Source organism: Quercus lobata, chromosome 11 (genome assembly GCF_001633185.2).
Source record: "Quercus lobata isolate SW786 chromosome 11, ValleyOak3.0 Primary Assembly, whole genome shotgun sequence".
NCBI classification, from domain to species: Eukaryota; Viridiplantae; Streptophyta; class Magnoliopsida; order Fagales; family Fagaceae; genus Quercus; species Quercus lobata.
In genome coordinates, this window is record NC_044914.1 from 47,026,857 (window position 1) to 47,049,891 (window position 23,035).

At 36.5% G+C, this 23,035-nt stretch overlaps 1 protein-coding gene across 5 annotated transcripts; it reads right to left on the reverse strand.

Annotated features, from left to right (window-relative positions):
• Positions 1-740: 740 nt before the first annotated feature.
• On the reverse strand, positions 741-22,711 carry LOC115968104 (putative disease resistance protein At1g50180). Of its 5 annotated transcripts, none has more exons than XR_004086660.1 (5): positions 21,457-22,711; positions 17,277-17,934; positions 16,225-16,439; positions 15,514-15,596; positions 741-1,050 (listed from the first exon to the last, which is right to left on the reverse strand). XR_004086660.1 is itself a non-coding variant. In XM_031087352.1 (4 exons), the coding sequence occupies exons 1-3, from the start codon at positions 22,490-22,492 to the stop codon at positions 16,226-16,228; spliced, it is 1,908 nt and encodes a 635-aa protein (XP_030943212.1). In that variant the 5' UTR covers positions 22,493-22,711; the 3' UTR covers positions 15,372-15,596; position 16,225. The 5 variants fall into 5 exon arrangements, 1 of the variants encoding a protein (XP_030943212.1); XR_004086659.1 differs by having other exon boundaries at positions 15,508-15,596; XR_004086658.1 differs by lacking the exon at positions 741-1,050 and adding an exon at positions 3,881-4,085.
• Positions 22,712-23,035: the final 324 nt, after the last annotated feature.

Below are 23,035 nucleotides of genomic sequence, written 5' to 3' on the forward strand. Positions count from 1 at the left end.
AAGGAATACTCTGTGTTAACCATGCACACAATATCAGATTGTGAGTCTTAAGAGAGTTTCACCGCAAATGCCTTAAGAATTAATCTGTTGATTGTTGTGGGAGGCAGTCTTTTAAGTCTTTCCTCCCTTATTCTCTTCTTGTAAACCAAATTAGGGAGACATCTGGGCAGAAAAAATTCTTACAAATAAATTTTGACTTATAATACATAGGCAAAACCAAGTTTTCGCATTTTGAAAGAGAGAGAAGCAAAAACATGCGCAAACTGTTTGAGTTATACATAAAGGCCCTAAAGGGTACCATGAGAAGTAGAGGAGCAAGGAGTTTGGACAACATTTTGGTCCCTCAATAAGATAGATACAAATGATATGGCAGATCCAATTGAGTTCACAGGACAATGACATTAAACAAGATCTGTCTTGCAATGTCAATAATTTGACAATGTAAACTTATAATTCAAAAATATTACTGAATAATATTGTTCATCTGAGATTAAAGAAAATGTATACCTGGATTATGCAGAAATATGAGATACTAATGGAAGCAGAAAAGGGATTTTAAGTTCTATACAACTACTGCCATGAGAGTAAAAATGTAGCACTAATATTAACATAAGGGGCATTGGAAGTTCTACATCCTTTAAATGAAGAAGCAAGGCTCGTTGAAGTACAACTACTGTAGAGCTCTCCAAGTATTAAACACTGTTAAACAATGTCTGTATGTTAAATTTTTGGAAAGAAAATTAAACTCCTCCACAGTTATTAACTCAATGCATGCAATAATGTCAACCATAGGTATATTTAGAGATAAGAGGCAGGGTTGAGGGTGTGATATCTTTAGCTCTAGTAACACTCATTAATCACTGCCACTAATAAAAGATGAATAATCATTTGATACTACTCTCACTAAATAAATTTTGTGTTTCTATCATTCATTTGTAATGGCTAACAAGCCCCTAATAATTACAATAGTATCAGGGCCTCATTTCTTTGTCACACATGGAATTCTCTTACTTCACAACCCAAATGTATTTTCAAACTTGTCCAGTTCATCTGTCACAGCAACAACAAGATCAGGATAAACAAATAATGGTTTCTGGTCAATGTGAAGCTGAAGCTAGTAATCAATCAATAGCAAGTGAAGTTGAAGCAATTCCAATTGAACTACGATATTTTTCTATAAATAGAAATGCAATTTTGTCTAGACAGAAAACCATTCAGAAGGGACCTATCTGGCATAGGCATGGCAAATGGAAGATGTTCTAGGCTACAACAAATAATTAAAAGCACATGTCCTGCATTTATCTCAACTGTAGACACAAAATTGAAGTATATGATTCCAGGCATAAATATGACAGCATAAACATAGATGTGAATTATAGTCATATATTTTTAGAAGAGGTTCATAGATGAATCTTTATTATCAAGGAATCCTAGATGAATCTTTATTATCAAGGAATCCTAGATGAACAATCTCATATAATTGAATTATTTTTCTATTGTGAATGCTTTAATTATTTAAATATAGAAATTATAATTCATTATTGTGATAAGAATATGAACACTTGGGTGCACTAGGTGTCTTATTGTTGATAAAGTCCCCTGTAGCGTTGAGGTAGGTATTTGGTCCAAAGTGTAAAAGAATGTCAAAATAGTCACAATAATCTCTTTTTTAGTTGTATAAATGCTTTAAATGCTGAATTTCAACCATTTCTCCATCCCATGTCTTCTTAAACTAGTCAAGTCTCCGCATTCTGGATATGGAATTTCTGACTAGCTTGGCAATCTTACTAGTTAGAGCTGCCTGCCTGCTGATTTTGTAGTTTTAATTGACTTAGTGGAGTGCTACATGCCCTAATACCTAAACACAAGCAAACTAAATGATTCTGGCACCAAGTCACTGCATAGACTTGCATTATTTGTAGGTAAAGGTTACCCTCAAAGAGACCAAGCATGAGTTTCTCATCTAGACAAAAAATTATTCTTTTTCATTTCTTTCATTTCTTTAATTTGAACTACTCCATGATCTTCAGAGTTGTGTCAAGGTCATTAGAGAAATTACCCATATTGGCGCTTTTTTGCTCAATGCAGACCTTAACATTTTTTATTCATTAATGAACATAACAGAAGGAAACACGACAATCCATGCAAACTGCCTACTTTTTTGTATATGCATACAATAGGGCCATTTTCTTATTCTTTAGTCAACAAAGAGAGAACGTGGTTGATAAAGCAGGAGCATAAGTGAATAAAAAATGTTAGGTGTCTATGATGGTGCGAGTTCCCTTTTTTCTCATACTTGACATGATAGTTACGAAATTCTAATCCAAAAATGGGAAGATTGATTAATTAGAAATTTGATTTTCAACAAGGAACAAGATTTAGATTTTTCAGAGATATTTATACCAATTAATTTCCTAAAAACATCAATAGTGAATCTAAGATGAAAAATTTTCAAATCTCTCTTTTGTTAGAATATTTTCCCTTCTAATTTATAGATTCTTTATGGTCGAATATTGAATACAAGTACATTTTTGTTCCAAAATTTTCAAATTTCTCTAGTTGTCAGTTTGTTTTTGATTTCTAACCAACCAATAAAGGCAACTAGGGGATAGCAAGGTTAAACCAGCAGAGTCGCAACCATCTCACCTCATCTGCTGTAGCTTTATGTTCATTGCAAATGGCTCAACAAGAGCAGCCAGCTTGATCTTGTCGCAGACCACCTAGATTTATCATCTCTAAGCTCAACCAAATACAACTGGCATTGTATGGTTATTAATTCATTGGAACTTGCAGGTTTCCAAACCCTTATTTTGTTCTTCAAAACCAAATCCATCTTTGCCTCAGATTTAGTTGCTGCACCGTGGATAATCCTAAAGCTATTTTTTTAGTTATGATAAGGATCCTAGTAGGATCCCAACTATCATGTCATAAGAAAACCTTCTACCATCCCCAACATCAAACTTTATGAACCTCCTAACCTCACTTCTAAGTTTTATGATAGCTCTGAGGCACCTCGTACAATCTTGTGGGACCTTAATAGTCCAAAAATACTTGCCATGAGGTAAAATCTAGCACTTCTCTCAGTACCAATGGAGGCATAGAAAGTTCAACAATCCTTGAGGTTGAAGTGAAACTATGCTGAGCTATTATAAATTCTAAAATGTTTGCAAGGAAACAAAACTCCCATATGGTTATCAACTCAAGGGTTGCCTAAAACATTAATAATGGGTATACTGGGAATTGAAAACATAAATAACCATTTGATACTACTCTCATTAGAAAATTTTCAAAAAAACATATCCTACATATGCAATGGCTATGATTCCCCACTAATCACAATAGTATAAGAACATCATCTTCAAGTTAACAAAAAGCATTTTACAACTCATATTCACCTAACACTCCATTCAACTAGAACTATATAAATTATTATTATTAAGAATAACCAAATTCCTTTTCAATGATTGCTTTGATTTTATATGATGTTTAATTCAGTGTTCTAATTATGGCATAAAATCTAAAAGGAATAAAAGCTCCATCTAACATAATTTGTTTAATTGCTGATTTCACAATTGCACATAACTAGGTTTTAGTTACCATATTGATATGGAAAAAACAGCAATTTCCATCCATGCTAATTGATATTCCCAACTCAATAAGATAAAGTTCTACAGCTTAACACAAGGATAGACTGAACTAGCATCACTAGTTACAAAATACATCTAAAATGCAATGAGATAAACATAATTTGAAGAAATATGAGGAATTCCACATTAAACGAAGAATTATCTTTCTCCTCCAATGATACACTGGTTTTTTTATTCAACAAAATACATAAACAAAGAATGCAATCATAGTAGAGCAAAAAAACAGAACAAGAAAGCAACACAATCAAATACAATACAAATGCAAACAAACCACCTAAGAAAATATCACAACATAGAGTACCATCACCAAACAAACAATTCTTTACATCACTACCCAAAGGCATTAGAGAATATGTTTAATGAGTATGTGAAATCATATTCTTCAAATTGTATAACAGACACCAACCCGCACCAGTTGCAAACCATGGATGATTTCAACTGCAAAAAAATCGAAGGTGAATGACTAATCCCAGAAACAAAAAAAAAAAACGAATTAAAATGAAATATATTGTAGACATGAACTCATTAAAGTAAAATTTAGAGCTATATTTACAACATATAACAATATGTTAATGCTGTAGGAATGAAAAGAAAGTAAAACAAAAAAAAAAAAAAAAATAGAATGACCCCAAAAAAAGGGAGAAAAAGAAAGAAGAAAATGTTAATAAAAGTGGCAAATATTAAGAGACCACCACAAGATGAAGTGGAAAAGAATTTGCTTGTAATATAATGGATAGGTAGGTTGTGGGTTTAGAACCTAATAAATAAGTGTATAAATTGCAATTTAGCTTTTACTCCTTGTGAATGATAGTGGTGAAGTTCTTTTTTCTTCTATATATCTTTTTAAAAAAAAAAACTGAAATTCAATATACTTTGAGTCTTATGCCTAGTGGTTTACGGAAATATGAAAAAGATAAATGAACAAACACAAACAACCATCAAGGCCATAGAGGCAACCAATAGAAGTCTAGGAGCAAGGAGTGTTGACAGGTTTTTTGTTGCTCAATAAGATAGATGCAGAAGAAAATAGAAGAACACAATAGTTCACACTTCACAGGACATTAATAGCAAGCATGACTGCTCCTACAATTTCAAGAATTTGGGAATGTATATTTCTAATGAAAAAATGTTATATTAAGAATGACTAAATAATGCAGTTAATCTTAGTTTAAAATTTTTTTTTGGATGAATTAGTAAATGATATTATTAATAGAGAACAAAAAAGATAATGCTAGGCAAACTGCAGAAACTGGGGACAGCAAAACGTAGGATAAAGAAGAGAACAGAGGCTATTAAATACCAAAACTCATCTCAAAAGACTAGATTCTTACAATTAACACAACAGAAACTTAGGTAAGAGCAAATTACAGAAATTTTTACACCGAAACAAAACACCTCCTAAACATCAGTAATACACACAAATATTTTGAATAACAAAAGAATATATCCCATTGCAGAGAATATTGTTCAGAAATGATATTTGGAATTTGGTTCAGGAATCTTATCTACCTCTAACATCCTTCTAAGTTCTTCTCAAATTCTGCTCTTGGCCACACTGACCCATTATGTATAATGGCACTTTTCCAAGACAAAACATAATACACAGTGGCCCAATTGGCAAGCTTACAAATAGAAGATCTTAGGCTTCTCCCTTGGTAATACCCTAGCTCATTTGATCATGCCAGCTGCACTTGGCCTTTGAAACTTACTAGTGCCTAATGACAGTGTCCCAGATTCTCTTGGCAAAATAACATTCTATGAAAAGATTATCTCTACTCTCAAAACACACATAAGCAAGCAACCACCAGCTACCTACGTAAAAGAAACACAAACAGAGCAGTTTACATGGGGGGAGTTCGTAAATTCTTCATTGAGTCAAAAATTTTTCATTTAGTCTTAGAGGAAGGGGGTCGTTATTTCATGTAGGATTTTTGAGAGGGGCAAATTCTTTATGAGATCAGTCTTTATGGGTAGGAATGCAGCACAATGGCTGATGTCTAGCATAGAACACCTTGTTATTGGGGTGAGTTCCAAACAGTTTTTTATTTTTAGAGAAGGTGACACAGCTTTTACTCTCCAATGGAGTTACAACTCTGCTGGTCAGTTCTTGCTGTTGACTGAGCTCAAAGCTGGTGGGTCTAGGAGGTCGATTATCATTCCGGAAGGCCAAGAGAGTCTTGGTTGGAGGGCTTTTGGCCTTGAACTTAGAAAACTACTGAACCCTTCTCAATATGCAGTGGGAGGAAATGGATTTCCCAAATTCATTCCTCAAGTGCGTAGGTCTAACTTGGAGGCTGTAGGTTCTAGAACTTTTGCTGAAGTTGTGCAAGGTTTACATGGAAGAATAGAGGAAAGGAAGCAACCAAAGCAACTAGGAACCATTGCCAAAAGGAAGTTACCACAGATAGGGGAGGAGAAGATGGGAGTGAATCTGAGAATCTCTGGTGTTAAAGAGGGGGATTTACCAGTGGTGAAATCTGACAGGATGGAGGTGGTGGGAGGAGCTAGGAGGGAGCTTTGCTCTTATGACGTGGCAGAGGTTGGTGAGCAAAACCTGGCAGACACTAGGCTACATTTCCCTAGGATTAATTTGAATTCAAAAGATTTTGTTATGGGGAAGAAGAGTGATGCTAGGAGATCTTGCTGGTCTGGGAGAGGTCTTGTCGTGGAGGTTGATGTGATGGGGAGGAGACGGGTTTTCTGGGATAGAAAGAAAGGGGGAGATACTAAGTGCAGAGGGGATTCACGTGAATCTGGTAGAGAGACTTCTAAGGCTTTTAAATGGATTCAACGGAGCTCCAATCAGGCTGTACTTAAGCCTGTAATGGGCCTTGGAACAAGCCCAGACACTAGAGAGGGTCTTTTTTCAAGCCCAAGTCTTGTTGAAGTGGGAGAGAGCTCTTGGGCTGGTGAAGGAGCTTTAGCCCAGGTCCCGTTGGAAGCAAATTTAGAGTCAGGGGTGTCGGGGCGGTGCAAGTCGTCCTCCGTCATGCCCTTGTCAGCATCCGGTGAGGCCAATGGCTTTACTGGTATCAGTTCCGACGAGCCCACGCCGTTACAGGGTAAGGACGACGGTCCTTCCTACGCCGGCACATGCTCCGACAAGCTCACGGTGGCTCAGGTGGTGGCCGATGGCCTTTCCTCCGCCGTCGCATGCTCTGGCGAGCTCGCGGTGGCTTAGGTGATGGCCGATGGCCCTTTCTCCACCGGCGCATGCTCCGACAAGCTCGCGGTGGCCCAGGTGACGGCCGATGGCCATTTCTTCGCTGGAATCAGCCTTGTCCTGCCTTCATTTTTAATGGGCAAGGCCGACGACTCCTTCCTTGTCGGAACTAGCTCCGATGAGTCCACGTCAGCACTGGGTAAGTCAGATATCTTGCTTCCGTGGTCACCGGTTGAAGGTTTTTTACCTGATTTTCCTCTGAGCTTATCGCGGGCTGGTCTTTTGGTTCTGGGTGACAATGAGGGGGATGAAGGTGGCTTGGACAATAGTGCTGTCCCGCCGAAAGCGGCCCTTGTATTTGAGCAACCTAGATCAGCGGAGTTAGCCACAATGGCTTTGAGTGTTGTCCCTAGGGTGTGTTCTTTGGTGGAGGAAGGGGTGAATTTTTCTGATATGGGTTTGGGTGATGAAGTTAGTTCACCTATTCCTCTGCTGGCTATCACTCTTGATGGGTTACCTCTGTCAGATGAGATGAATCGTGATAACCAGGCAGTGGAGTGTGTGGATACTCAGGATACTTCTAGATGGGTGAAGAATAGGCTCCCTGGTTTTAGTAAATTGGTGGGGCTGCCTTTGTGCCGTCATGAAAGGTTATGCATTGCTTTGTTACAGAAGATTGAGAGGGAGACGGAGGCTGCCAAAGTGCTAAACAGGAAAGTTACAAAATCTAGAAAAGTGGTTATCTATAAGGACAAGGGAAAGAGAGAGCTGAGGAACTTGCAGTCTTCGGTTAACTACGATGGTAGGTAGTGGCTGGTTGCTGAGATTCTTTTCAGCCGGGGACTTCATGTCTTTATGCATTTAAAAATTCTCTCTTGGAATGTTAGGGGGCTGAATGACTGTCGGAAACGTTTGGTAGTGAAGAATTGTTTGCGTGAGTGGAAGTGTGATGTAATATGCCTTCAAGAAACTAAACTTTCTGGTATGGATAGACAGATGGTAGGTAATTTGTGGAGCTATCCCTATGTGGATTGGGTGGCCTTGGATGCTGTCCAGACGGCCGGAGGGGTTGTGATGATGTGGGATAGAAGGGTTTTCGAGAGGACGGAGGTTTTGGTGGGCTCTTTCTCTGTGTCTATTCGGTGGCAAGGGGTGGGGGACGGTTTCAGTTGGGCGTGTTCGGGGGTTTATGGCCCAATAGATAACAATGCGAGGGGGTTAATGTGGGACAAGTTGGCAGGTGTTCAGCATTACTCGAATGTCCCTTGGTGTTGCATTGGGGATTTCAATATTGTCCGCTTCCCTAGTGAACGGTTGGGTAACTCCCGTCTTACTCCGGCTATGGAACTTTTTTCGGAGTTCATTGAGGATCTTAATTTGATAGATTTGCCTTTGGAGGGAGGGAGCTTTACTTGGTCTAGCGGGTCAGAGAGGCCTTCGATGTCCAGGATTGACAGAGTTTTGGTGTCTCATGATTGGGAGGAGCATTATCCAGATGTGACCCAACGGATTCTCCCTCGTCCTGTTTCTGACCATTTTCCAATTCTAGTGGAGGTAGGGGGAATGGCAAGGGGGAAAAGTCCGTTTAGGTTTAAGAATATGTGGCTTAAGACGGATGGGTTTACCGATAGAGTTCAGTCTTGGTGGAGTCGGCATTCTTTCTCTGGCACTCCTAGTTTTGTTTTTGCCAAAAAGTTGAAGGCTTTGAAAGAGGACATCGTTCAGTGGAACCGATTGGAGTTTGGTCATGTTGGTCGCAAAAAGACTCATTTATTAGAGACTTTGAAATCGTTAGATGTCAAGGAAGGGGAGATTGGCCTCTCAGAGGCAGAGATTTGTGAGAGAGCTGTGATGAGATCGGAAGTGGAAAATCTTCTCTCTATGGAAGAAATCTCTTGGAGACAGAAATCAAGGATGCTATGGCTTAAGGAAGGAGATAAAAATACTAAATTTTTCCATAAGGTGGCTAATTCCCGTAGACGGTTTAATCATCTGAGTTGTGTGGAGGTGGACGGGTGATTTATGAGGAGGAATCCGAGGTGGCTGCTCAGGTAGTAAATTTTTATAAAAATTTGTACCAGGAGTCAGAGGAGTGGAGGCCTTTTGTGGAAGGTTTGAAGTTTGATCAGCTTGATGGGTTGGAGAGGGGTTGGCTTGAAAGGAGGTTTGAGCAGGAGGAGATTCTTTTAGCAGTTAATGAGCTGGCTAGAGATAAAGCTCCAGGTCCTGATGGCTTCTCTATGGCTTTTTTCCACCATTGCTGGAGAGTGGTGGAAAGGGATGTTCTAGCAGTTTTTGAGGAATTTTATCAGCACAGTAAGTTTGAGAGATCTTTGAACGCTACCTTTATAGCTCTTATCCCCAAAAAAATCGATGCTTCTAATATTAGAGATTTTCGTCCTATGAGCCTGGTGGGGAGCTTGTATAAGATCTTGTCTAAGGTTTTGGCAAACCGTATGAAACGGGTCTTAGATCAATTAATTTCTGAGTCTCAGAATAGTTTTGTGGGAGGCAGATAGATTCTTGACTCAGTTCTTATTGCTAATGAGTGTGTTGATAGTTGTGTGAAGAGTAAGATCCTGGGGGTTATTTGTAAGCTAGACATTGAGAAAGCTTACGATCATGTGAATTGGGAGGCTCTTCTAGATCTTTTAAAGAGAATGGGCTTTGGGGAGAAGTGGTGTAGTTGGATTCGCACTTGTATTTCAACTGTCCAGTTCTCTATTTTGATTAATGGGGTTCCAGCTGACTTTTTTGGGAGCACGAGGGGCCTAAGACAAGGGGATCCGCCATCTCCTATGTTGTTTTTAGTTATGATGGAGGTCTTAAGTAGGATGATGAAAAGAGTTGAAGGTGCTGGATTGATCAGGGGTTTTCAGGCTATAGGCAGACGAGGTGTAGGGGAGTGTGTCTCGCATCTTTTGTTTGCGGATGATACTATCCTTTTCTGTGATGCGGATGTGGAGCAGATCCTTCATGTGCGTATGCTTCTCCTTTGTTTCCAGGCTATCACAGGTTTGAAGGTTAATGTCTTAAAGAGTGAGTTGGTTCCTGTAGGAGAGCATAACAATATTCATGCCTTGGCAGAGATCCTGGGTTGCCGGATTGGGTCTTTGCCTATGGCCTATCTTGGTATGCCGTTGGGGGCTGCCCATAAGTCCCCTTCTATTTGGAATCCTATTTTGGAAAAAATTAATCGGAAGTTGGCCGGGTGGAAGAAGTTGTATTTGTCTAAAGGTGGTAGATTGACGCTGATTAAGAGTACGCTTTCCAACCTTCCTACTTACTTTTTATCCCTTTTTACCATCCCTTCGCATGTGGCTAATAAGATTGAGAAGATTCAGAGGGACTTCTTGTGGGGGGAATCCAAGCTTCATTTGGTGGGATGGGATAAGGTGTGTGCTCCTAAGGTTAATGGTGGTTTGGGTATAAGGAAGTTATCTACGTTTAACAAAGCTTTACTAGGAAAATGGCTATGGCGGTTTGGGGTTGAGGAGACTCGTCTTTGGAGGAGGGTGGTGGCTCTGAAGTTTGGGGAAGAGTGGGGGGGTTGGTCTTCCAAACTGGGCAGGGGTGTTCATGGGTGTGGCTTATGGAGAAGTATCCGAAAAGGATGGGAGGTGTTTAGCAAACACATCCGGTTTGAGGTAGGGGTGGGGGATAGAGTGAAGCTTTGGACGGACCATTGGTGTGGGGACTCACCACTCCATCTTTCTTTCCCGGTAGTGTACGGGATTGCTTCTAATAGAGAGGCTTCGGTGGCCTCGTCTCTTGAACGTTTGGGGACCGAGGCACGGAGAAGTTGGAAGGTTCTTTTACTTTGGAATCCAAATGATTGGGAGACGGGTGTGGTGGATGATTTCCTTCAAATCATGGGTTCTAACTTACCTCAATCTGAGCAAGGAGACCGCATGGTTTGGAAATTGACGAAGAAAGGGGTTTTTGACATCCGCTCGTTCTACAATAAGCTCCGAAGCTCCCTGCCTATTACCTTTCCTTGGAAAGGTATTTGGAAGGCTAAGGCTCCTACTCACGTCTCCTTCTTCGTTTGGACTGCGGCTTGGGAGAAGATTCTTACAGGGGATATTTTGCGGTATAGAGGATTCGATTTTGTAGATTGGTGCATTTTGTGCCGCTGTAATAGGGAGTCGGTGAATCATTTGCTTCTCCATTGTGACAAAGCTTATCTATTGTGGAGCATGGTTTTTAGATCCTTTGGGATTTCTTGGGTTTTGCCAAGATCGGTTGCAGATATGCTTTTAGGTTGGTGGAGTTGGTTTGGAAAGCATTCTTCTGGCGTTTGGAATCTAGCTCCGTTGTGCCTAATGTGGTGTATTTGGAGGGAGCGTAATTGGCGTACTTTTGAGGATAGGGACAAGTCTGATGACCAGCTGCTCGCTTACTTTAGTGGCTCTCTTTTTGATTGGTCTAGGGCTTGGGGACTCACCTCTAGTGATTCTATCCCTATGTTCCTTAGTTCTCTTCTTTGTAATTAATTTGCTTTTTGTTGCCTCCGTTTGTTTTCTTTTTTTTCTTCTTCTCCTCTCTTTTTGTTTGTTTCCTTCTCTGTATTCTCTGTTCTGCCTTGTGTTTTCATGAGGTAGCTTTTAATATATATCTTTCTTACTTATCAAAAAAAAAAGCAACCACCAGTATAGCTCCACTGAGATAATCTTTCTCTAGTTGTTAGTTTGTTTTTGATTGCTAATCAACCGATAAAGGCAACCAGTGGATAGCAAGGTTAAATTACCACAGTCTCCACCATCCCACCTCATCTACCTTAGCTTTATGTTCATTGCATATGGCTGCACAAGAGCAGCAGCCTGATCTAGTTACAGACCACCTACCTTTATCATCTTTAAGCTCAACCAAACACAACTGACATTGTATGGTGATCAATTCTTCAAACCTTGCAGGTTTCGAAACCTTTATTTTGTTCTTCAAAATAGAATCCACCTTTACCTCAAATTTAGTTGTGGCACATGCATAATCCTAAAGCTATACTTCATGAAAAGGATCCTATTATCATGTCATAAGAAAACCTTCTACCATTCCCAACATCAAACTTTATGAACCTCTTAACCTCACTTCTAAGTTTCAGGACAGCTCTGCAGCCCCATGCACAAATCTTGTGGGTCCTTCATGGTACAAAAATACCTATCATTAAGTAAAATCTTGCACACCTCTCATTGCCAATGGAGGCATAGAAAGTTCTACAATCCTTGAGGTTAGAGTGAAACTATGCTGAACTATCCAAGTTATAAGCAAAATATCTGCATAGAAATAAAACTCTCATATAATTATCAACTCAAGGCTTTGCCTAAATCATTAATTATGGGTATACTGAGAAATGGAAAATATAAATAATCATTTGCTATTGCTCTCAACAGAAAATTTTCAAAAAAAATATCCTACATATGCAAAGGCTATGATTCCCCACTAATCGCAATAGTATGAGAACCTCATCTTCTAGTTTACAAGAAGCATTTTGCAGCTCATATTCACCCAACACTCTATGCAACTAGAACGAATTAAGTTCTTGTTAAGAACAACCAAATTCCTTCTTAGTTATTACTCTGATTATGTATGATGTTGAATTTATAGAGTTCCAATTATGACATAAAAAATCTAAAAGGAATAGATGTTCCATCTAACATAATTTGTCTGCGTAATTTTTTATTTCTCAATTGCACATAACTGGTGTTTTAGTTACTATATTGATACAGAAAAAGCAGTGATTTCCATCCATGCTAATTGATATTCCCAACTTAATAAGATACAGAGCTACTGCTTAACATAATGACAAACTAAACTGGCTTCACTATAAACAATATACATCTAAAATGTTGTGAGATAAACATAAGTTAAAGAAATATGAGGAATCCCACATTAAATGAAGAATTATTTTTCTCCTTCTATGATACATTAGTTTCCTTAATTCAACAAAATACATGAACAAAGTGTGCAATCATAGCAAAGCCATAAAAGTGGAACAAGAAAGCAACACTAAAACAAATACAGTACAATGCAAACAAGCCACCCAACAAATTAGTACAACACAGAGTACCATCACCAAACAAACAAATTGCTATTTTACTAACAAACAAGCCCAACATGAGCTTTATTCGGGTAGGTAGAGCTAAAATTTTTTAGCAATCATGAATAGTAAATGCTTATATATACGAATTACTGTAGCTTGAGGGTAAAAGAAAATATATTATTTTAATGAAAAATATCTCTTCTCACCCTGTCTCTTCAGTCTCTCATCTCTCAACAAAAGCTCTCTCTCTCTCTCTCTCTAAATCTCTCTTCTCCCTTCTCTCTGAGCTCTCTCCCTCTCACTCTCCGACTCTCTCTCTCTCTCTCAATTTTGAGTGGTGGTTTGGGCAGCAATTTGGATGGCTATAAATTCTCTTCAAAACACACACAAGCAACCCCTATTATAGCCCCATTGAGCTAATCTTTCTCTAGTTGTCAGTTTGTTTTTGATTCCCAATCAACCTGTAAAGGCAACCATGGGATAGCAAGGCTAAACCACAACATTCTCTACTATTCCACCTCATATTCCTTAGCTCTAAGTTCATTACCGGTAGCTGTAGAAGGGTAACAGCCTGATCTAGTAGCAGACCACCTAGCTTTATCTTCATCTTTAATCTCAAGGCTTGTCTAAAACATCAATTAGCTCTAAAATGTTTGGAAAGAAATTGAACTTCCGTATGGTTATCAATCCAAGACTTGTCTTAAACATCAATTATAGGTAATCTAAGAAATGGAAAATATAAATAATCAATTGATACTACTCTCAACAGAAAAAATTCAAAAACATTGTCATACATATGCAATGGCTATGATTCCCCACTAATCATAATAGTATAAAGACCTCGCCTTTTTAACCAACTGTTAAAATTATGGTTGAATGACTAAATTCACCATTTCCTAATAGCTTAAAATTTTGGGATAATCGCAACTAGTGAAATTGAAGCAACGCTTTCAGTACATGGACATGAGAATTCCTCTCAGTAGAAAGCCATCCCTGAGTAAGCTATCCAGTTGACATGTGGCAAAGGAAGATATTCCAGGTAACAACAAGCAATCAAAAGCATATGTCTTGCCTTTATCTCAACTTTAGGTGCAAAATTATATCAAGTATTTTCAAGAAAACATTATGTAGAATAACTTGTTTTAATTAGAGTAAGTAATTAAAAGCATGTCCTATATTTTGGAAAGATGAATACAAGTTGTTTGATGTTCTAGTTGAAGTATGAATGATAACAATCAAGTATTTTAATGAAAATTATAGATGAATCTTCAATATCAAGGAACTATAGATGAACCATGTCATTGAATTTTTTTGATTTTCCTTTGTGAATGCGTTAATTAACCAAAAGAACTTATAATCATCTTCATTGGCTGTTATAATGATACTTGCTCTCACAGTAAATGAATGTTAAAAAAATGACAAAGAAAACAATTCTTAAGCTGCATAAGTTCATTATAAGTTGAATGTTTGCCATTTTTGAACCCTCATGTCTTCTCAATTTGATGAAAAAGCAAAATTCTGTGGATTGAGGATCTAGTATGTCTAACTAACTAGCATGGGAAATCCTATATACAGATTTCCTTGGTTGATGATGGCTGGTAAAATTAGCTTATTGGACAACTACATGTCCTAAATCATAAAACATTGAAGCGACCTAAATGATTTTGGCAGTGAGACAGTGCATAAAGATTAAGACTAGCAATATTTCCCAGTAAAGGATACTCCTCAAATTGGCAAGTTTTTATCATCTAGATAAAGAGTTCAGTTTTCACTTTTTCTATCGTTTCTTTAATTTTAACTAGTTTGTGGTCTTAAGCTTATAATTTAAAGGTCACTAGAAAGACTGCACATATTGAGCATCTTTGCTCAGTACATGGTCCACAATCAAAGCGCAACATATGAGAATGAAACAGGGCTAGCTAGTACATGTTTCTTGAGTGATGAAATATGGAACATGATTGATGAAATATTTGGCAAGTTGCACACTATAATATCCTTATTACACATCTTGCATACGAACTAATACTAAGCACGCTATAATCACCTAGATGATCCTCAACTCTAGGCTTCTTGTTTACAAGAAGAATTTCACAATTCATATTCACCTAACACTCTACTCAACTAGAACTATTTAAATTATTATTAAGAGCAATCAAATTCCTTCTTAATGATTGCTCCATTATGATGTAGAATGTCAAGAACTCCAATTATGGCATAAAATCTAAAAGAAATAAAAGTTTCATCTAACATAATTTGTCTGCATCATTGTTTATTTCTCAATTTCACATAACTAGTGTTTTAGTACACTGATTCCATCCATTCTATTTGATTTCCCAGCTCAATAAGATACACTGCTACAGTTTAACGAAAGGACAGACTGAACTAGCTTCATTATAAACAATATGCATCTAAACTGCCATGAGATAAACATAGCTTAATGAAATATGTGAATCCCAAATTAAATGAAGAATTATTTTTCTCCTCCAATGAGACATTGGCTTCTTATATTCAACAGGATACATGAACAAAGGGTGCAATTATAGCAAATCAATAATAAAACAAACAAACAATTCTTTACTGCACTATACATAGGCATCAGAGAATATGTTTATGAGTTTGTGCAATCAAATTCTTCAAATTGTATAACCAATACCAACCCGTACAAGTTGCAAAGTACTGAAAATCTTTTGTTGATTCTTCATGAATTGAACCAGAATAGAAACTCTTGCACCATGGATGATTTCACCTGCCAAAAAAAAAAAAAAAAAGCACAAACTAAAATGAAAACCATTTAAAATGATTAAGCTCAAAAAACGAATTAAAATGAAATATGCTATAGCCTATAGACATGAACTCAATAAGTAAGATTTAGAACTATATTTAGAAAACCAATATAGTCATGCTGTTGAAATGAAAAGAAAAAGTGGGACCCAAAAAACAAAAGTAGTTAAAGACCCCAAACTGTCACAAACTCATACAGAGTTGCGAAGCAGTGAAAAATATTTTGTTGATTTTTCATTAGTTGAAGCAGAGTAGAAACTTTTGCTCCATGATTAAAGCCCAAAACATCAAAAACGAATAAAAATGAATATGCTGTATACAAAACTCATTAAAGCAACATTTAGAACTATGTTTGTGTCGTCAACCAATATATTTAAGCTGTGGAAATTAAAAGAAAACTGTCAAATAAAACTCATTGCTTAATTTATTGATAACAGAGGCAAAAATTAAGAGTCCACCACAAGATGAAGCAGAAAAGAATTTGCTTCTAATATAATGATTAGATAAGTTGTGGGTTCAAAACCTAATAAATAAGTGAAAAAAAAAAAAATAGATAATAGCTTCATTCTAATCAAAAGAAGAAATACCCTTACATTACGGAAAATTATGCATAATATTATCGCGGTAATCACTATTAGAAGCCCATTCTCCGTCACAGTTTTGAAATACAAGGGAAGGCACATGTTTGACTTTGTCAAAATCCAGTCCTCCTTCGTCAAGCTTATCTTTGAATGACTTGTACATGTTTGTGATCTTCAATTGCCGGAGGGTTGTGACGAACCTCAATCCATCTGGCATAGTCTTCAACCTAATGCAAAAATTAATTGTCAAATGGCTGAGACTGGGCATAGCTCCTTCCTCCACCCTCCACTCCTCTAAGGACAAGCTAGAAAGGAAAAGATACCGAAGCAAAGGAAATCCTCGTTCAGAACAAACCATATCCTTCTTTAAGAAAGACCTACATGAGCCTAAGAGGCGGAGGATTTTTAAATTGGGCAACTTCTCTAAGGTTGGCATTGGGTCTATTTCAAGACAATTGTATTCTAAGTTCAACTCGGCAAGATTTGGAGTGAATTGGTGAGTTTTTGGAAGTTTCTTAATACCGTACTGTACACTTAGCTGATATATACGTGGACAGCTTGGTACTAGTATTTGTACAACATGGGGCACTTCACCAGTTCCAGTCTTCACGCCAAGAAGTGGACGATAAAATTGATACTTGAAGCCAAGAATCCGAAGATAGTTGAATTGGAAACTTGTGGGCATTTTGATGGTTTGGGGCCCAACGTTCAGCAATGTTCGCAAATAACAAAGATTACCCAATTCTAACTTCTCACTAACCCTATATCTGTAGGGTAGGTAAAGATGCCTCAACTGTCCCATCTCCTTAAAAACATTTGGCACTCTAACTATTATTGGACCGTAGCAACTCCGTAAATCAAGTGTTTGCAAGCACCTCAAATTGCCAAGGCATGATGGCATCTTATATATATAGCTATTTTCCAAAGATAAAAATCTCAAATGGATGAAACGTCCAATGTCTTTAGGTAAGTTTGTTCCTTTGTAATTTTTCATATTTAAGACTCTAAGCAACTTGGATTTCTTGAAATAAAATTCTTTAGGAGGCACAAAGTAAAGAAGAGACCTGAGGTAAGGATATTCACTGAATTTAATTCTTGTGAGGAAATTATCATTTGATTCCAAAGTGATAGCAAGTCTTCTAATTTTACCAATACGCCTTTGGCTTCCTTCCATAGAGTGAATATTTTTCTTGGTGATTTGGAGAAAATTTTCCTGTTGGGCTTTTGAAATGCAAAAGTCTCGCATAAGATCATGGATTCGGCAAGTTTCGATCCTTCCAAGTTTGCTAATTTCCCCCACCTGAACCATGCACCTTTGCATTAGCTCCCACAAATATTGTTCTCCCTCGTACTCCATTGTATCCTCACTATCTTCTTCATGTGAAATTTGCAGTATAAAACCTTCACCCATCCACATTTGAATCAATTCCTCTGCCAGTATCTCAAAATCCTCTGGAAAATGGCCTAAATATAGAAAGCATGGTTTCAAGTGGCAAGGTAAATCATTATAACTTAAACTTAAGACCTTATTGACTCGTAAGTCATCTTCTTTAAAAATGTATGATTTAATATGTTTAAGCACATCCTCCCACTCATCTAGTGTCTGCTTTGTCGCTAAAAGGCCTCCGAGTACAGTGATAGCCAACGGTAAACCTCCACAATACTCAATCATTTCCTTCCCTATTTTTTCGATATCAGGCTTATTAGTGTTGGTCACACTGTCTGCAAAGTCAACAACAAACAAAATAATATCATTTCTTCTTGAACAACAACAACCACAACAAAATGAACTACAATAATAACATCAAACACCTATATTTAAAGACTTGAAAATCTAAAAATAACATAATATTTATTAACCCATTGATGTACAACCATTTGGAGAAATTTGCTCCATGCTTATGGAAGATACTAATATGTGACTTTTACCCAATATACAGGCTCTCAACTGGTATCAAATTAATTTTACTAAATTATTTAAAATGCAATTACAATTAATTCAAACTCTTTATTTTTAATTCTGTGCTAATATTTTTCTCAATTCTTTTGGAAGAATTCACCAATTTGCTAATATATTAATAATATAAAAGTATTAGTCAAACCATTTTCTTTCCGAATTACTAAGTAATATGAGTGTTAGTTTCTAGAATTATCATTGGTTGGTGTAGGGCTAGTTTAAATGTGAGATTCAAGTTTGACCATATAGCAATTTTAACTTTGGAGTGCCAAAACTTGTTTAAAATTAAACCTCTTTTCTTTTTTACAATAATATAAAGCTACCTTTTCCCACGAAACTTTCCCCTTTTTATATATCTATAATAATATTGATATATAGAATCCCCCTTCCCTCTCATTTTAAAATAGATAATAGTCTTCCAATCCAAATAAATTCCTTAATAAGCTTCTATCAATCACTTTTTTAATTTTTTTTAATAAGCTTCTATCAATCACTTAATATACATAATAGATTCAAATTAAAGTTTGCAACCTAAGTTACACCTTTTGGTGTTCCCAACGGAGATGTCTAGGGTACAAATTCTCCATTTCCCATTGTTGTAGTGATTTTTTTTTTTTTTTTGGAGAAGAAATTGTTGTAGTGATCGAATTACACACACACACATATAGACACTCTTCTGGACCAAATGATATTGAAAAAGATAAAATTGTATAACCAACATTTACGTTCACTTGGTCCAAAACTTTAGAGTAATATTTCTATATATTTTATCATTCAGATTGAATTTTTCTATTTTTGTGTCATTAAATACCAATATAATAAAAATTGAAAAATTCAAAGAACCGAGAAAAAAGAAAAAAGAAAAAAAGAAGATTTCAAGGTTTTGAGGTCGAACCGATGCTCAACCAGAGTTTAGATTGTGATGATGTCATAAGTAATTTAATAATTAATTGAAATAAAACAAATGACTTAAAATTATAAATATTAACAAAATTGAGTGAAAATAAAATCTAAAGGAATTTAAACAACTTTCAAATATATTTTCACCACTTTTGTAAGGTAAAATAAAAAATAATGAAGTATAAACAAACATAAATTAGTAATATGTTTATTAATTCTTCAAGTACAAAACATTTTAATATGAAATACAGTATTTTCAAAATAAATATGTATTAATTGTTCATTAACTAATATATTATTTTGAATATTTGTTTATGTTTATAGCCAACTAGGGATGGCAATTTTGTCCCACCCTACCTTGACCTGCCCTTCCTCACCTTACCACCTAAGTGGGGCAGGGATGGAGCATGATTTTAACCCTCGCCATAGGGTGGGCGGGGATGGGTTTAGACATTTTAGCCCCACCCTGTCCCACCCCGTGTTGATTAGGATTTAGGACTATAACTGTAAATTTTTCATACCCTAAATCCCTACTATTTAAACAAACAAATAAATATTAGCTCATATTTAAATGCATGGATATTAAGAGATTTTCTTTCGTTGTGATATTGTCTTGTTAAACACTTTGATAATATTATTCAATTCTTGTTAAAAATTAGTTTGATTTGATAGGATAAATTTAGTTGTAATTTCATCAAATATATTTATATTAATGAAACATGTTTTATTAAAAAGAATTGTAATAGTTGTAGGGCAAATTAATACTAAGTAGAATTTTACGGGGCGAGGCAAGGTCTCATAGGGCCCTAAGGGTTGGAGATGGGGTAAGGAAGTTTTCCCCATTCATATTGCATTTATATATCTGTTGTAACTCAATTTGCAACTCCAGTGTCCAGATTGCATTTATTTATCTATTGTAGCTCAATTTGCACCTCCAAGTACAATTCTCAGTTCCTTTTTGTTGTAGACTTGTAGGGATGGCAATTTTATTCCGCCCCACCTTGACCTGCCCTTCCCTGCCTTACCACCTAAGTGGGGCAAGGATGGGGCATGATTTTAGCCCCCGCCACAAGGTGGGCGGGGATGGGTTTAGACATTTTAGCCCCACCATGTCCCACCCCGTGTTAATAAGGACTATAATTGTAAATTTTTCATCCCTAAATCCCTACTATTTAAACAAATAAATCAATACTAGCTCATATTTAAATGCATGAATATTAAGAGATTTGTTTTTATTGTGATATTGTCTTGTTGAACACTTAGACAATATTATTCAATTCTTGTTAAAAAATAGTTTGATTTGATGGGATAAATTTAGTTGTAATTTCATCAAATATATTTATATTAATGAAACATGTTTTATTAAAAAGAATTGTAATAATTGTAGAGCAAATTAATACGAAGTAGAATTTTACGGAACAGGGCAGAGCCTCTTAGGGTCCCAAGGGGTGGGGATGGGGTAAGAAAATTTTCCCCATTCATATTTATATATCTGTTGTAACTCAATTTGCACCTCTAGTGTTCAGATTGCATTTATTTATCTATTGTAGCTCAATTTGCACCTCCAAGTACAATTCTTAGTTCCTTTTTTGTTGTAGACTTGTAGTGATTGAATTATTAAATAAATAATTAAAAAACTATTGTTAAATGTACTTTTTGGACCATAATTTTGAATAAGATAAAATTTCATAACCAACATTTACCTACACTTGGTCCAAAGTTTTAGAGAATATTTCTCTCTCTCTCTCTCTCTCTCTCTCTCTCTCTCTCTCTCTCTATATATATATATATATATATATTTTATTATTCATATTGAATTTATATATTTTTGTGTCATCAAATACTAGTTTACCATACCAAAAGAAAATTGAGAAAAGAATTTTTTTTCCCTAGAGGTAACATTTGGTTTAAATTTGAGGATTAAGTATCTACTATCTACATACACATGCAGCAAATAAAAATTAATATGAGATACATAGGTGCCCACGGACACATAGACATACACATGCATAAAATATTAAAATTTATTTAACCTCTAATATCTTACAATTAAAATTTTATATCTAGATAAATTTATTATTTGCAAGTAATTATTTATTTTTAATTTTAAGTTATTTTTATTAATAGATCATGTTTCATTCAAATTAATTAAGTAATAAAATAAAAGGAAATGCTCTTCAAATTAATATCTTACAATTAAAAATTTATATCTAGCTAGAGAAGCTCAAAGCTTTGTCAATGAAGTAATTTGGATTGAGGAGACTCATTGCTGTATTCAGCAAGCTCTTATCCAGAATGTATTTGGATCTTGATGTTGTTTTAATAATATTTCAGTTTGCTTATCAAAAAAAAAAAAAAAAAAAAAAGGAGAAAATTAGTTGTGATACCTTTTATTCGAGAGATTGCTATCTTCTCGAGCAATTCCCAACTCCTTTCCTTACTTAGAGTTTGCAATTCATAAAGAAAACCTTTGGTGTCTACATGTAAAGACACTTGTTTATTACGAGAGGTAAGCAGAATTTTACTGCCAATATTCTTCAATGGGAAAGCATCGCGTAGACTGTTCCAAGTCTCAATATCCCAAATATCATCTATAATCACCAAACACTTTTTCTGGAGTTGAACTTCACGAAGTTTCTCAACGATCTCTGCATCTGTCAACTTTTGAATTTCATCCCTTTTCTCTTTAGTTGGAGAGAGAAGCTTGATCAGAATTTCTTCCCAAACACGTCTTCTTTGACATTGTTGTGAGATATATGACCAAGTGCGGAACTCAAAGTGCTTCTTGACTTCGGGGTGGTTATAAACCATCTTGGCAAGAGTGGTCTTCCCCAGACCACCCATACCACATATGGAAGCGACTCTTTTGCCTTCCCCTTCTTTCAGCAAAAACTCCACCAATTTATTTAGATCATCGTCAAACCCAACGACGTCATGGTCAAGATGAGAAAATGTTTGCCTTTCCTCTCGCTTCCTCTCATTAAAAGAACTGGATCCGCCTCCTCTTATCATAGATTCTCTTATCCCATAGTCTCGAAAACTTGTTTTCAAACTAGAAATTTTTGTCATGATATCTTCAATCTTTGACCCAACCTGGTGCACTGTAATTCCTTCATCAAAGATGCAACTACACCTCTTGAGGACCTTTTGTACACCTCCTCCCTCTCTGGATCCAACTGTGAGAGCATAAGTCGCAATAATATCATCTGCATTATAAGCAAGATCTCTTATTTCAGCAACCCACCGTCTTACAGTCTCTGATTCATCCTGCCTCGCATCTGCATCTTTTAACAAGCCTTGCATCAGATTGAGCTCAGATTGTAGCAGCTCAACTTGGTTACTCACCCCGGACAAGAATTTTCCTTCTTGTACGAGCAAGTCACCAATCCTTGTCACGACACCGGAAACAACAGCCTCGGCCATTTCGCTTCACCGAAAAGAAGAAGAATGGATCGAATGTCTTGAATGTTAGTTTGCTCACATTTTGAAAGAATTTGCACTCTCTTTGTATAATTTCACTCAACCTCCCCTTTTTGCACATCCTCCACTTAAATTCGGTTTTCTTTTTTTTCGTCAACCGACGCTGATTGTAGTTTTGCTGTACTTTACTTCGGGCCCCTCCTTTTCTTTACCCTAATGAAAATTTTCCACTCTACCTAACACCCACCCCCCACCCCCCCCCAAAAACAAAAAAAAAATAATAATAAAAGTTTTGCTCTGCCTTTTGGAATTTGTGTTTTCTTCATCTTGCTATCTGACAATTTTGTGTTAAATCGAATGCAGTGCCAAAGAAAAAGTGCTCTGGGCTTTTGTGACGTGTTAGCGAAAGTTTCAACAAAGTATAAAACGTGAACGATGCTAGCCTCAATTATTCATCTTTTCAAAGTGAGATACAGCTAACTTCATTATTTTTTTTTTGGCTGGATGCTAACTTAATTATTGTGTCGAAAGAAAAAGGTCTCCATC